The sequence below is a fragment of the Emys orbicularis genome, chromosome 1, assembly GCF_028017835.1.
Source record: "Emys orbicularis isolate rEmyOrb1 chromosome 1, rEmyOrb1.hap1, whole genome shotgun sequence".
Classification (NCBI taxonomy): Eukaryota; Metazoa; Chordata; order Testudines; family Emydidae; genus Emys; species Emys orbicularis.
The window spans coordinates 142,391,992-142,410,489 of record NC_088683.1 but is presented as its reverse complement, the minus strand read 5'-3'; the positions used below and the strand labels follow the sequence as shown (position 1 = coordinate 142,410,489).

At 49.9% G+C, this 18,498-nt stretch overlaps 1 protein-coding gene across 1 annotated transcript in view; it reads left to right on the top strand.

Annotated features, from left to right (window-relative positions):
• The window catches only part of TEAD4 (TEA domain transcription factor 4), a 79,084-nt gene extending 62,037 nt beyond the window's left edge, over positions 1-17,047 (top strand). The window contains 3 exon segments of the mRNA XM_065412322.1: positions 13,169-13,309; positions 14,817-14,969; positions 16,934-17,047. Coding sequence (XP_065268394.1) covers positions 13,169-13,309; positions 14,817-14,969; positions 16,934-17,047 — 408 coding nt within the window.
• The last annotated feature ends 1,451 nt before the right edge of the window (positions 17,048-18,498 follow it).

The window sequence follows — 18,498 nt, the reverse complement described above, 5'->3', positions numbered from 1 at the left end:
AAAATTTCAGCTTGGTGCGAGGTAATGCATGTACGGGAGTGTAATTTCTAAAGTGCACTAACATGTTATGCATTATTTTGTCCTTGTAGACCTTGCTGGTGCACTTTAACGTAGCGCTGTTTGAAACAGTGCTGTGTTAAAGCACACTAGGGAACCTTTAGTGCGCACCAGCAGGATCTACACAGACCAATTAAAGCACAGCACACTGGTGTGCTTTAGAAATCACACCTCTATAGAGCACATTACCCCATAGTGTAGACAAGCCCCTTGATCATTACAGTCTCCATGGCTGAATATTAGAGCTAGTTGGGAAATTGATGGTGAGGGAAGAGGGTAGACTCTCTAGTGAAAAATTGAAAACAGAATTTTCAGCCAACAACATTCATTTGGAAATTCTGAAAAAGTGCCTCATGGCAGTTGTAGTTCAGGTACCTCATGCCCTCTTTCTGCTCTATGTGCCAGGCTCTCTGGCCAGACTACATCTCCCATGGTGCCATAGTGTCTTTTCTTTTGTTGAGCAACCACAGTACATCATAGGAGATGTAGTTTGACTGGGAAACCTATCCCATAGCAGAGAAGCGGGGCATGAGGGAGCAGAACTACAACTTCCATGAGGGCCTGTGGCAGCAGTTCCAAATAACTTTTTAGGTAGAGTGAGGGGTGGCCAAAATTGTTCAGGTTTTGGCAGAAAACTGAAAACTTTTTGGTTTTGGATGTTCTTTTTTTGACAAAAAGTCAAAATGTTCTGCAGAATCCAAATACCTCTTACAAAAAAAATCATTTAGTCAAAACCAATTTTTTTTTCTGAAAAACAGATTCAATGGAAAATTTTCAACCAATTCTGCTATGTACCCCTGCATTTCAACTGCACGAACAATGCAGCTTCATTTCTTGTCTTAGTTGCTGTGCACTGCTAAGAAGCTACTGTATTCCTCCCCAGAGGAGGCAGCTTTTCAGTGGTGGGTAAAGCAATACCTGCATTATACTGTTGGTAAAGTCCTTTTGGATGAAAAGTGTTCTATAAAAACAAGATACTGACCAAAATTTTCAAACTTGCATGCCTAAAATTAGACCCTTAAATCCATATTTAGATACATGTCTGAGCAGACTGGTTTTCAGAGGTTCTGAGCTCCTGTTAATTTAAATGGCAGTTGCATATGGTCAATGCCTCTCAAAGTCAAGCTACTGATTTATTAAATTCTTATTTATTCATGTAATTCTGTTGCTGTAGCACCCAGAAGCCCCAGTGATAGAGCAGGGCCCTGTTGTGCTAGGTGCTGTCCAAACACAGAAGAAAACAACAGTCCCTGCCCCAACGAGCTTACAAGGATTCGATGCCTAAGTTAAACACTCAAGTTTGAGAATTTTGGCCATTATCAGCAACGGCTGGCTCTAGTGAGAGAGATCTGTGCCCATATTCATTCATTCGTTTTTTAGCTTTCAGATGTCAAACATACAATTTGTTTAAAACTCAAGCACTCCCAGCACACACACCCCTTTGATGAATTCAGCCTTTGGAGCCCGAGGGACAATGAACTGACCCTTGGTCTTGGATCGACAGCTTGTGAAGAGCGGCTCTGTGACATTTCTCCATGCTCTGAGCACATTCCAGCACATGACAATGAATATGAGACATTAGCCTCCCAACACATGGGCAATGGCAGCCCTGCTCTTTTCCAGTGTAACGTTATCTCTCGCACCTGTTACTTGGCTCGCCCCCTGAACCTCCTGCTACACGCATGTTTATTAATAGCACGAGGGGGGGAGGGTTCTTATGGCTTCACACGCCATTGGAATGGAGCACTCACAGTGTAAAACTTACAGGGGGTGGCGTATGAGTCCAGGGGCCACACGCGGGGGGAGATGGAATGAAAGTGAGAGACCAGGAGTTCCATGTGGGCAATCGGAGTCCGGCGCTGCCCAAAGCAGCTGTCTGCAGAGGTAAACCACCTGTTGCCACTCAAGGGTTAATTTAAAGCGCACAGAGCATTCTGATTCAGAACTAGGTGCAGCTGAGGAATTGTCGAAAGGGCTGATAGGAGACTTTCCTAAACCGATGATAAATAAGCATAATAATCTCTTCACCTCAGCAATAGGAAAGCCTAGAAACCAATCAAATTGTTTGGTTCTTTCTTTTCATGAAGTGAATTAAACACTCATAGAAGGGGCTGGAGGGGAGGACTGGAGACTGAAATCCTCTGGTTTCCCACAGAACAAAGCAGCAGCACGGCACGCTTCCCCACGCACGCTGCCCTGTGTGCCTGAAATCTGGACCTGGCAGGTATTGCCTGGAGGGGATGAGAGGCCAATTCAGTTTCTAAGTCCATTCTGTCCTTGGCCTCTCTAATTGCCATTGCAGATAGCAAACAAGGCAGCAATTAGTAATGAAGATTTTTATGATGTTTGCACCTTTCACTGAGAATGGGACTGAGAACCCCAATTAAGTTCCCATGGGCTAAGGACTCGTAGCAAGACTGCACAGACTTTTAACAGCTGTTCTATTCTAACAAGGGACTTTGTAAAAATGCACTTTCTCCAGCCAATTTGCTTGCCATGTGCGTTCAGAAGCAGAGGAATTGTTGGTTGGCAGAGGGAGCTGTGTCGAAGAGCAGGGGCAGCTGTCCTCCAGTTGTCAAAGTGGCACGGAGTCTTGCCATCTTGTTGAACTCTTCTCTGCTCCTGGATTCCCAGATCTCGCTAGTGGCTGGAAATGCCTTCTGTCATCTTTGGTTAGCCAAAATCCGCCCCCTTTCCTCTCAGATATGGATCTAGCCATCAAGGCCCAAGTTTTACCTTCTCCAAGCCAGGCTATTGTTTTGCATGGAACCTACCATGGCGACCATCTGTAAACTGCAGCTGATGCTTATTCCATAGGCCTGCCTTCTAAGTGAGAAATATGTAATGAGTAGGGCCCTACCAAATTCACAGTCCATTCTGGTCAATTTCATGGTCATGGGATTTTTCAAATAGAGCTGGGCACTGAAGGCAGCAGCCGCGGAGCTTCTTGCAGCTGGGTGAGGTACCCGAGAGCAGCTGTGCTGTGGATAGGGTTGCCAACTTTCTAACCGCACAAAACTGAATACCCTTGCCCTGCCCCCTGCCCCACCCGTTCTCCAAGGCCCCGCCCCCCACTAACTCCATCCGCCCTCCCTCCATCGCTCACTCTCCCCCACCCTCACCCACTTTCACCAGGCTGGGGCAGGAGGTTGGGTGTGGGAGGGGGTGAGGGCTCCAGCTGGGAATGTGAGCTCTGGGGTGGGGCTGGGGATGAGGGGCTTGGGGTGTGGGAAGGGGCTCTGGGCTGGGACTGAGGGGTTCAGAGAGCGGGAGGGGGTGAGGACTCCGGCTGGGGATGTGAGCTCTGGGTTGGGGCTGGGGATGAGGGGCTTGGGGTGCAGGAGGGGGCTCTGGGCTGGGGCCGAGTGGTTTGGAGTGAGGGAAGGGGGTTTGGGGTGCAGGCTCTGGGAGGGAGTTTGGGTGCAGGGGGGCTCAGGGCTGCAGCAGGGTGTTGGGGTGTTGGAGGGGGTGTGAGGTGCGGGCTCTGGGAAGGAGTTAAGGTGTGGGAGGGGTTCCAACCTGGGGCAGGGTGTTGGGGTGCAGGAAGGGATTCGGGGTGCGGGCTCCGGCCAGGCAGCACTTACTTCAGGTGGCTCCTGAAAGCGGCCGGCATGTCTGGCTCTTAGGCGGAGGCATGACCAGGCAGCTCTGCACACTGCCCTCCCCAGCAGGCGCCACTTCCGCAGCTCCCATTGGCCATGGTTGCCAGCCAATGGGAGCTGCAGAGCCAGCGCTTGGGTAGGGGGAGCAGCACGCAGAGCCCCCGTGGCCGCACCTGTGCCTAGGAGTAGGACATGCCAGCCGCTTCCGGGAGCCACGCAGAGCCAGGGCAGTCAGGGAGTCTGCCTTAGCCCTGCTGCGCCGCTGACCAGACTTTTAACGGCCCGGTCAGCAGTGCTGACCGGAGCCACCAGGGTCCCTTTTCGATTGGGTGTTCCAGTCGAAAACCGGACACCTGGCAACCCTCGCTTGGGAAGAGGAAGTCCTGTCCCTCCTCAGCTCTGTTGGGACTAGCAGCTGGAGCCCAGTGCATGGTAGGAGCCCCCAGCTGGGGTGCCCCCAGCCCTGCCCCTCTCCCTTCCCTACAATAGCTAGATTTCATGGGGGAGGTCTGATTTCACAGTTTGTGACATGTTTTTCACGACGGTGAATTTGGTAGGGCCCTACTAATGAGAGCCCATCATACCAGGGCTCCACACTCTGCATTAGCTGTCAGCTAAATTCTGGGTCCAATTCACAGTCCCATGCCTTGCTTTCAAAGCCCCAAAGAGAAAAGGTCTGTCTTGGAGACCACCATTTCCTCAGTGGCAATTAGCAGTGACACATTGGGTGGGACTAATGGGACCAGAGCTAGTATCCTATCAGTGGACGGCCGTCAACTGTAAATCTCACTCCCATTGGAGATCAGACTGAGCCAGAGTCCTGGCACCCTTAGGGCACAATACAAGACCTGACTTTCTGTGCAGGCTTTTCCTGCCTGGGGTTGCAGAGGTTGAGTGATCTGCCGCAACTCTCATAGGCAGTTTTCAGCACAGCTGCTGAAAGAACCCAGATCACTGGTATGGATGATCCATTCTTATCCACTGTGCAGTAGTGCCTCTCAAACAAGTTGCTTCAAACCTCCATATATGATTATGCATCTGGTGAAATGAGGCAAATGAAACTTGCCCACCTTTGTAAAGCCCTTGAAGATCAACAGGCGATAATACAGTATAGACGTACAAAGCAGCTAGTATTTTTAGTCACCTTTTTCAAGTAGGGTAATGAAGGCACTGAGAGGGTAACTCACTTGCCTGTTAGGCACTATGTCATGCGTTAGGGTTAGATGAAGGATGAGGAGCCAAGAAACCTAGGTTCTTGTCCCAGGTCTGACACTTATTTGCCGTGAGATCTTAAAGAAGGCTCTTAGCATTCCTGTTTCCCCATTGGTAAAGTGAGGACATTAATACCTATCCACTGAGGTTTGGTGAAGATTAATTAGCTCAATTTAAATAATAATTAGTATCATCCGCCTCCTGCTTGGAGGATCAGAGAGTCCTGCCAGGGTAAAACTAACATCTCTGTCCTAGGCCTGACGCCTGGTGCAGAGCCGGGATGGGAGAGTCACATGAGTAGGAAGGAATAGGAGAGCCTGGGGCTGTTGGGCACTAACCTTTTCCTTAGAGAAAGAAACTGCTCTAAAATGAAAAGGAGAGAGGAGGCCCCAGTGTAGCAGTGAAACTTTCAGTTCTGCTGGAGGGGATGCTGGAAAGTCTGGACCTGGAAGGGACACTGTAGGGCTCTACACATCAGACTTGAGATCTTTACTGTCCCTGGGAACTGATTCAAACCATGTGGTAGGTAGACACAGTGTGAGTGCCTTGATCTTTCCTATCCTGCAACAAGCCCATATCTTCTCTTTCAGCTAGAGCAGCGGTTCTCAAATTGTGGATTGGAACCCCAAAGTGGGTCGCAACCCCATTTTAATGGAGTCACCAGGACTGGCTTAGACTTGCTGGGGCCCGGGGCCAAAGCCCGAGCCCCACCTCCTGGGGCTGAAACCAAAGCCCGAGGACTTCAGCCTTGGGTGGCGGGGCTCAAGTTACAGGCCCCGTGCCTGGGGCTGAAGACCTTGGGCTTTGGCTTTGGCACCCCTGCCTGGGGCGGCAGGGTTCGGGGGGGCTCAGGCTTCAGCTCCCCCTCATTGGGTTCATGTAGTAATTATTGTTGTCAGAAGGGGGCATAGGCGCCAACTTCTCCCGGCGCCGCTGGGTGCTTGTGCCCCCGGCCCCGCCCTGACTCCACCCCTGCCCTGCCCTGCCCCTTCCCCACCCCCATTCCTACCCCTTCCCCAAAGTCCCCGACCCAACTCCGCCCCCTCCCTGCCCCTATTGGACTCCTTCCCCAAATCCCTGCCCCTGCCTCTTCCCCGCCTCCTCCCTTGAGCGTGCCACATTCCTGCGCCTCCCCACACCCTCCCACACCTTGTTACGCCGCGAAACAGCTGTTTTGTGGCGGCAAGCGCTTGGAGGAGAAGCGGGGAAGGCGCGCTCAGGGACGGAGGCGGAGGTGAGCTGGGGTGGGGCGGGGAGTTGCCGGTGGCTGCAGAGCGCCCACCAATTTTTCCCCGTGGGTGCTCCAGCCCCGGAGCACCCACGGTGTCGGCCCCTATGGAAAGGGGTCATGGTGCAATGAAGTTTGAGAACCCCTGAGCTAGAGCATCTCTTTTATAAAGTATTTTCAAACTGTACCTTAAAAGCTGAAGCTCTGTTGGACATTAAAGAGCCCATGGTGCAGTAGGATTTTGTCCTGGGATCATCCTACAAAATTTCCCTTCTCCTACAATATTGTGCAGTATTTTATGTGCTAGTTCACTGTGGCCTTCAATCCCAGAGAGTTCTGAAAGTCCATGGTGTTCTGGTATATGGGCCGGGAGCTAAGTTCCCTGTAAGCTGCTCAGCAGCCTATTTAGTGCCGTGCAGGTGTTCAGGGAACCCACCCAGGGACCTGCCGTTGCTGGGGGAGGAGCGCCCTTCCCCTGGCCCCAACTTAGCCAGGCCCCCAACCTGCCGTGGCCTGGACCTTCCCCGGCCCCAATTCTACCGCGGCCTGGGCTGGGGCGCCCCTGCCCTGGCCTGAACCCAGCCCCGGCGTGGACCTGCCAGGGCTGGGGGAGGGGCGCCTATCCCATGGCTCCAGCCCCAGCGCTGCCGAGGCAGGGAAAGGTGCCTCTCTCCCCCAGCCCAGGTGCTGCTGCGGGGAGAGAGAGCTGTGGGGAATCCTGTCTCCCCACTGTAGCCCCAGAGCACCCTTCTGCACCCCAAACCCCTCATCTCCAGCCCCAGCCCAGAGCCCGCACCCCCAGCTGGAGCCCTCAAACCCCTGCTCCCCAACCCTCTGCCCCAGCCCTGAGCCCCCTCCCACACTCCGAACCCCTCGGCCCCACCCCTGCCACATGAATTTTGTTATGTGCACCAATATGAATGTGATGTGACACTCATCACCTCCATAAGTGGTGCACATAACAAAATTCATTCCGCACACGGGTGGGAAAAATTAGAGGGAACACTGGCCTGGAGGTTCAAAGGTGACTAACGTAGATAGGTGCCCAACTCCTATTGATTTTCAATGGGAGTTGTGTGCTTAACTGCCAAAAGCCTCTAAGAAAATCCCAGCTGTAGTATGCAAAGTGCATGGGATTGAAAGGTGCTGAATAAACATAAAATATCACTGGATTATAGGTGGTTACTTCATTGGGACATGGCATATCAGGATGGTTCCCAGGAAACAGGTTTGGCTTAGGCCTGGTCTGCATTTAAAATTTGGTTTGTCATAGCTACGGAGCTCAGAGGTGTGAAAAACTCCTAGCTATGGCAACCAAGCCCTGGTGCAGATGCAGCTAGGTCCGTGGAAGGATGCTTCTGTTGACCTAGCTACCATCTCTCATAGAGGTGGTTTCCTACAGCAATGGAAAAATGCTGTAGGCTGCATCTACAGTACAGGGTTATGCTGGCATAGCTACAGCATTGTAGCTATGCCACTAGCAGTGTAGACATGGGCTTCATGTTACTGAATGGTAATGGTCCCTGCACATAAATTTACCTAGTGCCAAATAGTTTAATGTTGATTAACCAGGTGTTAAGTAGGTGTGAAATTCTAAGCCCTGACCTTTTCATAGGTGAGTTGCCAATTATGGAGGCACCTGTAGTGACTTCTTAGTTAAGGTTGTGTTGAGCTTTTCACTTGAAGTGTGACTGCAATCCTTCTGTTTCACCTCTCAATGATTGAATTTGTTTTCCAAATTCTACCACAATTACTGGTCAAGAGATAGTTCAGTTTTCTCTGATGATTTCTGGATAAAATGCTTGCTAATTTTTCTAGAGAAAACATTGTAAAATCTGATTTTGAAACATAACCCCACTTCTTTTTTTGATCACCCATGCTACATAGCCACAAAGTCCAAAATGCACACAGTTAAGCCTGGATCCTTTACTCCTCTTGCTCGGTGGGACTACTCAGGTGTGCAAAATTATTCACATGTGTCAGTGCTTGCAGGATCAGGGCCGAGACAGCCTCACATGTTAAAGAAACAGCAGGTGAGCTAATACACTGATAAAACACCGTGCAGAATTGTATCAATTACCACAGGAAAACCAAAGTATCCCGTTGAAAGTGTAGAACATAGATACTGACAAAGTTATTAAGATATTAGGGACAGATCCATAGCTGGTGTAAATTGGAGTCGTTCCTTTGGCTTCAGTGAAGCTATGCTGATTTACATTAGCTGAAGATCTGCCCAATCCTTTAGAGAGAAGAGACTACCGTATATACTTGATCATAAGCCGGTTCATTTATAAGCCAACCCCCCCAAGATGGAGAAGTAAAAATAGAAAATGTTTATAACCAGTTCATAAGCCGACCATATAATTCAGGGGTCAGCAAACTTTGGCTCCCGGGCCATCAGGATAAGCCGCTGGCGGACTGAGATGGTTTGTTTACCTCGAGCGTCCGCAGGCACAGAGGTAAACCTAAGTAAACAAAGTGTCCTGGTGCGCCAGCTGCTTACCCTGACGGGCCGGGACAGCAACTGGTGGGGAAATTTTTTTGGGGGGAGAATCTGGGAGTCGGGGAAGTAACCCCTGTGACCACCCCCCACATGACCACATGACCCCACCCCTAGCCTGGGACCCCCACACTCTCCCCATCCCATCCCTCCCCCCCTTATCCGGGGAGGGCAAGGGGAGGATGTCTCTGGCCTGGCTGGAACTGCTCGGGCGGGCTAGGCAGCGCGGCCGCAGCCTGCTCTGGCGGGCCAGACCGGGCGGCACGGCCGCAGCATGTTCCAGCGGGCTGGGCCGGGCGGCACAGCCTCAGTGTTCTCTGGTGGGCCTGGCAGCATGGCCACAGCTTGCTCTGGGGGGCGGGGCTGAGCAGTACAGCTACAGCCTGCCAGCCCCGGGAGCTGCAGCTGCTTTGGAGGCTGGGGGGAGAGCAGCGAGCCCCAGCAGGCACCTCCTGAGAGGCTGAAACCCCGAGACCTCCTCCCTGTAGGGCAGAAGCCCCTAGCCCCACCACCCTGCCGCAGGGCAGAAGCCCTGAGCTCCCCCTGCCCCAGTCTGGTAGGTGGAGAATGTGTGTGTGGGGGGGGGGGCCTCCATGAGCCGTACTTTAACTGTAAAAGAGCCGCGGTTTGGTCACCCCTGCTTTACTGAGTTAAGTTAGACCTCACCGAAGTAGGGTTAATACCTTTAGGGTCCATTGTATTAAAAATGCAGTGGTGTGTGTGTGGTTGTGAAATTATATGTATTTCCATGGGGAGGGTAAAGCAGGGGGTGATTAGGTTGTGACATCTCCAGAGAAGCCATCTCCCTGGAAAGATGCGCATATGCTAGTTCAAACTGGATTCTCCAGGGATCGACAGACAAAGGAAGGGTTTGGGTAAATAGCCTGGTTTTAAACTGGCTCAGGGCCTTTTTCCTGTTCCAGCAAATGGACAGGACCCCTGGTCCATGGAGGGCCCCAATCCTTAGGGCAGTGGTTTGGTCCACAGAACTATGTCTCAGGGGTCCGCGAAAGACTTAGACTGAAAATTGACTGAACAGAATTCAACTATATATACTGACAATAGATTTCCAAAGGGGTCTGCAAAATGAAAAGGTTGAGAACCACTGCCTATGGGTAGGGTGGAAGGACTGGGCCTACTAGGGTCCCATAAGACTGGGCACTTGTTTTATGCTGAAGCTGTGATGAACTTGTAACCACAAAGAAACCCCTTGGGTGGGGCTTTGAAGGACTGCTCCTGCCAAAATCTATGTTAGCGTTGGGGTTAACTCTGGTAAGCTCATTAGCATGTGTAGGGGTTCTTTTGTTGTTTCTAATATGTTTTCTTAATATGCTTTTTACCTTAAGAATAAAGTAGACTTATTTAAGAAGTGCTGTCTGTGGTACTTTATAACTGTAAAAACAACAAGGAGTCTGGTGGCACCTTAAAGACTAACAGATTTATTTGGGCATAAGCTTTCGTGGGTAAAAACCTCACTTCTTCAGATGCATCTAAAGAAGTGAGGTTTTTACCCACAAAAGCTTATGCCCAAATAAATCTTAGTCTTTAAGGTGCCACCAGACTCCTTGTTGTTTTTGTAGATACAGACTAACACGGCTACCCCCTGATACTTATAACTGTAGCAATTACACCTGTTAACCGTCTCTGAGGAGAAAGCGAGGAGGCGTCCTTGGGCAGCCTGTCTATGCTGGGAATCACACAGTGGAGGCAGGGAGCTGTGCAGCCTGGACATACTCTGGTCAGGACTCAGGAAGGAGAGAGATGTGAGTCTCCATCCAGAAAGGCATCGGCTGGGGAGCTGGAAGCCTGTGGTGCCTTTGCTAGACCACTAAGTGGAAATACAGGGGCAGTTGCTCTGAACTTGCGACATGTGCTCTGGGAAAATGGATGGTGATTGGATTTCACTAGCTTGTTGGCTTAGCTTTCAATGGCATCACGTATTTACCTGAGCCCAACAGTTTTCCTGAAGGCAGAAATCTCCAGGTACCCATTGCATAGAGCACATTGCAGCCTGTGCAGATGCGGAGGGAGGCAGCAGGGATGGGGCAATGGAGCTGATGGGTTAAGTGGGAAATGGAAATTGGACTTGGTGAAATAAATGGTAGGGTTGATTGCATTTCCTCCTTCTCCTTGCCCTCCATGTGCCTGAAGCAGTACGTTAACCAGCAGGGGAATTAGATTGGATTGAAATGCTGTACGTTTCTACATTGCTTCCTGCTAATGTTGTTAGTGTCACCATTGGCAAAGCGATGAATTCTTCTGTGGTGTTGGCTCCAGCATTTGGTGGGGACCAGCACCTGCTGGTCACTTGGTAGCGCAGACTCCTTGTCTGCCCCAGCCAGCTTGTGCTCCCGGGCTTCCGATTCTGGAGCTAAAATTTTAACTTCTTGGAAATGGTAATAAAGTGGCACCGCCATCTCTTGCGGGAGGCCTCAGAGAAAGATTCATATAGCATCTCTCCTGGTAGAGAAGAGATGGGACTTGTGATGAACAGGACAAGATCTTTATTGTGGTTGCCGGACATGCAGACAGACCAGGTTCTTGGCTCTCTAACTCAGAGGTGGGCAAACTTTTTGGCCTGAGGGCCACATCAGGGTTCCAAAACTGTATGGAGGGCCGGGTAGGGAAGGCTGTGCCTCCCCAAACAGCCTGGCCCCCGCCCCCTATCTGCCCCCTCCCACTTCCCACCCCCTGACTGCCCCCTTCAGAACCCCCAACCCATCCAACCCCTCCCTGCTCCTTGTCCCCTAACTGCCCCCTCCTGGGACTACACCCCCTATCCAATCCCCCTGCTCCCAGTCCCCTGACTGCTCTGACTCCTATCCACACCCCCGCCACCTGACAGGCCCCCCCGGGACTCCCACACCTATCCAACCCCCCCGTCCCTTCACATCCCCAAACCTCCGCCCCATCCAACCGCCCTCTGCTCCCTGTCCCCTGACTGCCCCCCGGGACCCTCTGCCCCTTATTCAACCCCCCTGCTCCCCGCCCCCTTACCATGCCACTCAGAGCAGCAGGACTGGCAGCCGCGCCGCCCAGCCGGAGCCAGCCACACCACCGTGCTGCCCGGCAGGAGCTTGCAGCCCCGCCACGCAGAGCACTGGCGGCATGGCGAGCTGAGGCTGTGGGGGAGGGGTGATAGCAGGGGAGGGGCCGGGGGCTAGCCTCCCCAGCCGGGAGCTCAAGGGCTGGGCAGGACGGTCCTGCGGGTCGGATGTGGCCCGCGGGCTGTAGTTTGCCCACCTCTTCTCTAACTCCTAGCCTGACTAACACAGCCAGTGCAGAGTCTCCTATATCTGGGCCTGGCCGCAGCAGTCATGGAAGAACCTGCTGACTTTGTTGCAGTACTAAGGCTCTGTCCACACTGTGATCCCACCTTAGCTCTAGCTGTTTAAACATGGTGTAAGGAGGATGGTGATCAATTGTTCTCCGTGTCCACCATCGCCAAGGGTAGGACAAGAAATAATCAGCTTAGTTTGCAGCAAAGGAGATTTAGGTTGGATGTTAGGAAAAACTTTCCAACTGTAAAGGTAATTAAGCCCTGGGGAGGCTGTGGGATCCCAATCCTTTGATACCAAGAAGAGGTTAGACAAACGCCTCTTAAGGACAGTCTAGGTATCTTAATCCTACCTCAGCATGGGGAGATGCACTAGCTGACCTCATGAGGTCTCTTCCTGCCGTATATTTCTGTGCTTCTATAGATTTTCTTAACAGGATTCTAGCAGGTTTCTCTGACCAATGTGGCCATGGAGTTTTTTCTGAGAATCACACTAGCTGCGCTGTACAGTGGGCTCTCCCAGCATCTAGTCTAGAGCATGGTTCCTTAACCAGGTTCTTGGATAAAAATCTCTGCTGGCGGTCAGGAAAACCAGGCTAGAACTGTGTTCCTAGTACACTGGTTCTAGTCGCACTGTCAACATGGCCATAGAGTCCACTGTCCCGGAAGCAGATTTTCTTCCCCATTTCCCTTAACCCTGCAGGGGGATAGTACAGATTGAACCTGCGCATAGGAATTGGAGGAAAGGTAATATAGTAAATTAGCACCTGGTCACATCAGGCACTGAGGAATTTGAAGCCCTCTGTTCTCTTATTTCATTAAGGTGAATAAACTAAATGCCTTTTTCTGTTGCTTTGTTTTTGCAAGGTTTCTGTAAACTTTTCTTTTTCTTGTTCAGGATAGAATATAAGGCTAGTGTGACCCCTGGTGGTAGTGGTGTAGCACCACATCTTCAAACTTAGGGCCCTAATAATAGCTTGTGCACCTAAGTTAAGCCCACAAATACCTATTTCAAGACCCTAAATAGGGATTTAAGTGTCAAAATTAGAATTTAGATGCCTAACTTTAGGCACCCAAATTTGAAAAGGTGTCCCATGCCCGGATTTCCTCCACTTCTTGGGCGCACATGTTGATCTGCTTTGGCAGCTTAATTTCCCCTCTCCCTGACCCCCAAAAACAAAAGCCTGGGGCCAAAGGAGAACCCTTTCCTTGGGTGCTGTGTGTGATGCTGCTGACCCAAAACTAATGAGCTACTTGGGAATCGCCTACTATCCTTGTCTTTTTTCCTGCAGGCTGATTTGAACACCAACATTGAAGATGAATCCAGATCTTTCTATGGTGTTTCCAGCCAATACGAAAGCCCAGAAAACATGATCATTACCTGCTCCACTAAAGTGTGCTCCTTCGGAAAGCAGGTGGTGGAGAAAGTGGAGGTAGGAAGAGAAGGCAGCAGAGCCCTGAGTGCAGAGTATTCTGGGGTGCAATTCAGCCCTTGCATGTACTCACAAACCCCACCTGTGCCTCTGAGGGCAGAAAGTACCCACTTGTCAGGGAGGTGGCTTAGACAAGGGTTGAAAATCAGGAAGCATCAATCTAGTGCAGTGTGTCAGACACGCAGGGATGGGCCTGATCCTGCCTGTAGTGTTGCCCTCTCACACAATTTTATCGCATGTCTTCCAATATTTGCTGTTTTTCTTAAAGCGCCAGCTCCTGGAGTCCAGTGATTGAGAGAGACTCAGCTTTCGTTGTTTTAAACAATGAAGTTCCCAGCCCTCCTAGTTGAGGAGAAAAGCTTGAAAATGTGACCTCTCGGGGCTCACAAACCAAAAGGCAAATAGAAAGATCCCCACATTTATTATTATTTTTATAGATCCATGATTTTTAAGCCAGTCTTTTGTGATTTTATGGGGCCTGAGTCAGGATTTTTAAACACATGGCTCTAGCCTGCTCAGTGTGTTCAGCTGGCCTGCAGGATGATTCTCAACAACAGACAGAATATATAGACAAAGAAAGTTTCTATACCTTATGTTTACAAAGATAAACCTGCTCCTCATATAACAGCAAGCTCAGACAGGAATAGGTGCTACACCTTTTTAAAAATGCAGCAAGAACTGCTGCTCTTCACTATGTCTACTGAAATCAAAAGCAAATCTCTGGCTAGGAGCCATCCCACTGCTCGGGGGTCAGCAGAGGTTGGGAGCCTCGTGGCAATCTCAAAAGAGGGGACAAGAAGCAGCACCTCCTCCTCCTCTGAATTAGTGTTGCAATGGGGGTGCTGGCACATGGGAGGAGGGATAGGATTCTAATGGGAAAACAAGATGAAGGCGTATGGGGAAAGAAGAGGGTTGCTAAGAAGTGATGACCTTCCCTGTCACTTCAATTTGGGGGAAGTTTATATGTACTGGAGCTAAAATGTGATAGTAATGAAAGAGCTCCTCAAATGTTTAATCCCCATTTGCTAATCTGGGGCAGCATGGTTTGGTAGGTAGCGAATTGGACTGGGACGCAGGGTGTATATTCCCAGATATGCCATTGCCTTGATGTGTGATCTCAGGTAAGTCACAACCTCTGGGTGCCTCAGTTTCTCCATCAGTGAAATGGGAATAATGCTACTGATCTATCTCACAGAGGCATTGGGAAGCTTAAATCATTAATAGTAGCAGAGCACCCTGAGGTCCTTAGCTCGAAAGCGCTATAATAGTGCAAACTGTTATTACCACAGTAGCTATGTTCCTTTGGTTTTCTTTAAGTAATCAAAGCAGGAGAAATTTGAGAGCTCAAGGAAAGCTACTTCAGAGTGGATGATTGTAAGGAATGATGAATGAGCTAATGTTAGTAAAGCGATGTGAAAATTCAAGTGGTAATTATTATTTTAACTATCAGTAACATTAATGAAAACAGTGGTGACCCTGTGTGCACCTTTTCTCTTTTACACTATAGACGGAGTATGCTCACTATGAAAATGGACACTATTCCTATCGCATTCACCGCTCCCCTCTATGTGAATACATGATTAATTTCATCCATAAACTCAAACATCTCCCAGAGAAATACATGATGAACAGCGTGCTGGAGAACTTTACTATTTTACAGGTGGGGGCACTGAATTGTTTTTATTGTTGCCTTGAAATATTTAAGCCATATCCAAGAGTCCCCAGCTGTGAGTCAAAGAAGATTTCCACGTACAGCTCAATAGTTAATTTTATTTAGTGTCAGTTGCATCTCAGCACCCCTTACAGAGCTACGCAGAGTGCAGTTATTCAGATAAATAGGATCAGGAACACAGGGAGAAGAATGAGAGGCATGGGCAATGGAGAGAAAGGAGAGATGAAGAAGGTTTGAAAAGGGAGAGTTGATGAGGCCAAAAAGCTGTGCCAGATGTGAAGGCAGAAGTTGCAATAAAGAAGACTCTTGTACCAACAATAGGCAGAGGGTGAAATAATTGTCCCTGCTCTGGACCCTTTACACCATTTAAGAGGAAGACTACTCCAGTTCAGGCACTGCAGAAGACAGCCATAAAGCTGCCTTCCCAGGACCCATCCCAAATCCTGGCATAAAGGGCGGGACAGAAGGAGGGTGTTGCTGCAGAGATTCCATGCAGCACTGCAGCCCATGAGGCAAGCCCTGGGTTGGGAGGTTGCCATAACTTAGGCTCCCAGGGCTGTCCAAATTATGCTTGGGCCCTTTCCAGCCCCTGGCGCAGCCAAGAATTAGGAGGGTGGTTTAAAGCCACCCCGGACTGTGAGTTCTGTGCTGTGCCTCTTTAAGACACAGCATGGATTCTCACTCACTAGATCTGAATTTGGCTCTCTGAGGCTACGGGAGTCTATTTGGCTGCTACCTCCCTGGAGCACTTGGAAGGGGTCAGCGGGATGCCCCCTTCCAGACTTGAGCCTGGCCAGTTCCCATCTCTGAATCCCAGACAGAGGGCAATGGTTAGTTCAGCCATAAGGCACGAAAATAAAACAGAACACAACAAAATCAGCTAAAAAATTCACGAATTAACAAAAGAGCTCCTTCCCTCCTGGAGCATTGTCTCCGGGGTGGCCATGCTCCTCGTAAGGTATAGGTCCGATAGCAGTTCAGCATGGGGCTGGTGACCATGTACTGTGACATCTGCCAGTGTGAGGATTTAGCTTCTGACCCTCCTGGCTCCTCCCGCAGGACAGAACGGGGCAAAGGTATGCTGCAGAACATAGCCACTAAGGGAGCTGTGCGGGGAACTGCAGGATGCATACAACAATCGCTGTCAGCAATCAGTCACGCTGGCTGCAAGAGAGTGATTCTGTAGCGAGCTGAGATTATTGAGGGGCTGGGATGGGGGAGGAGTTGATGTAGTAAGAAAAGTAACAAGCAGGAGGCTGTAAGAATGTAAATTCAAGTAGGCAGCTCCCAGGCACCTTCTGCTTACCTCTTGGTGTGTAAGTTAAACTCATTCAGCGTCACTTACCCCCATTCATCCACCAGTAACTGGGCATTGGGAGGTATAAGGGAGTCGATCTTACATCTCAACTGTGAATTAGGCTCCAAGTCCTGGTGTCCCCTCCTACGGCACTCCACAAGCTGCTAAGAGCCCTCTTTCACTGGCATCAGGAGACCTTTCCATTCAGCACCCTCTCAGTGCTGGGGAATTCTCAGTGTAACTCACCCTTCCTCAAGGGAACAGTGACATCTGCTGGCTCCAAGGACACATGGCTGCTCACTGCTCCCAGTCCTGACAAGACTTTTCCCCCTTGCTTGGTGAGTGCTTATTATTCACTGGCCATATATTTCCATTCTCTATGGTCCTGAGGACGCTTCTCCTTCTGTACTTCCACTGCATCTCAGTCCTCACATTGTGAGAAAGCACCCCCCTCTTGGTACCAAGCAGATGTTTCATTACTGGTGTTTGGAGACAGCCCCAGTTTGGGGTGTCATTGCTACACGGTGTATCTTTCCTGTTGTTCATTCTGTGGATTATGTTTAACACTGGATACGTTTAAAGCTGTTAGAATATTTACAAGTTGAGACAGAAAAAATAGCACTTGCTTTCTTGCCTTCCTTTCTCGCCTGTCTAGGTTGTGACGAACAGGGACACTCAAGAGACCTTGCTGTGCATAGCGTATGTTTTTGAGGTGTCAGCTAGTGAACATGGTGCCCAGCATCACATCTACCGGCTGGTGAAGGACTAGAGATTCTCTGCCCAGGAACTGCCTCCATGAATGTATATCTGAGTGAAACGCCCGTGCCTAATCCCCGATACCAATCCGAAAAATAAACTGCAGACGTGGTGTATTTTCAGAAAAGAATCTTCGAGCTAGTTTGTGATTGAAAGCGTGAATAGTTCAGCGTCATGGGCTTGTGTAAATGGGGGGAAAGGCTTGAAACCAAAGAAACTGAAAAACAAGTACACAACATCACACCACCAATCTCTATTAACTGCCCCTTTGGGTTCCATGTTATTTGGGGCAACCAGGTCTCCGAGCAGCTCAAGGATAATAGGATGCAGATGTATATCATACACACGCTCATATGCATAGACATACAGTCACACATGCAGATGTACACCTGCATGCTTGCACACAATCTCATGTGCTGGGTCACAAGCACAAGTTGAGTCCTATGTATGCACATGCTTGGTCATATACACATACACACAGTCATGTATGTATTCACAGGTCCTCAGGCCTGCAGTCCAGGCCAGCACACTTGCCCAGACACACACTTGCACAGTTGGATGCAAGAATACAGATGTGTACAATAGATGCACACAGGCACAAGCGTGCGCACAGCGATGCATGTGTGCAAGCAGACACATACGCACATAATCACATACGCAAGTGTACTCATTTGCACACACACACACACAGTCACACATTCCTTCCAGTTAGACTTGTCTGAGCACCAAGCTTGCTCAGGTCTTCCATACAGTACTAAGGGAAGTAAAGCTACCCTACCACGCTGAAGTTGTGTGAATGACACTTTCTTCTTTCTGAGATGCTTTCTTCCCTTTGAAGTGAAGTTCTGCTCAGAAACGTGAACCTGTCTTTGTACTCAGCAGATCTGCTCCCCATGTGTATTCAGAGTCACATCTGCTGACTGTTTGGACTGAAATAAGCTCTTACTTCTTTTCACTCCTGTTTGCCCTGCACAGCCAGCACAGCTCAAGGAGCTGGAGTCTGATCCTTCTTGTGCACCAGCAAAACTATGGTTACTAAGATCCAATCAGTGACACCTGTTTCATTGCAGGCAGTGGGGTTGCACACATGTCACTGAGGGCACAATTTGTCCAGCCAGCTCCTTATTATTGGTGATGATGGTTGAGAAAAATTAAAACCCAGCTGGGCTTTCAGAGGCCCAGCTGAGTTTGTGGGGCAGGCAGTTGGAGAAATCTCTTCTCCCCTTGTAAACTGCCATGTGCTCTGGCGTCAGTGAGCAATGATAAACATGGATCCCCACACTACCATTGTAATGGAGTCCCTTGTCAGAGAAGAATTACCCTGACGGGTAGCTGCGAGGGACTTGGAGAGGCGTTTGTGCTGCTGTTGGGGCGTGGGGGAGCTGATGAAGTATCAGATGTCCAGGCACAGTGTCTCAGAACACATTTTACAGGTGCTTTTAACCTCAACTTTTTCTTGAAAAA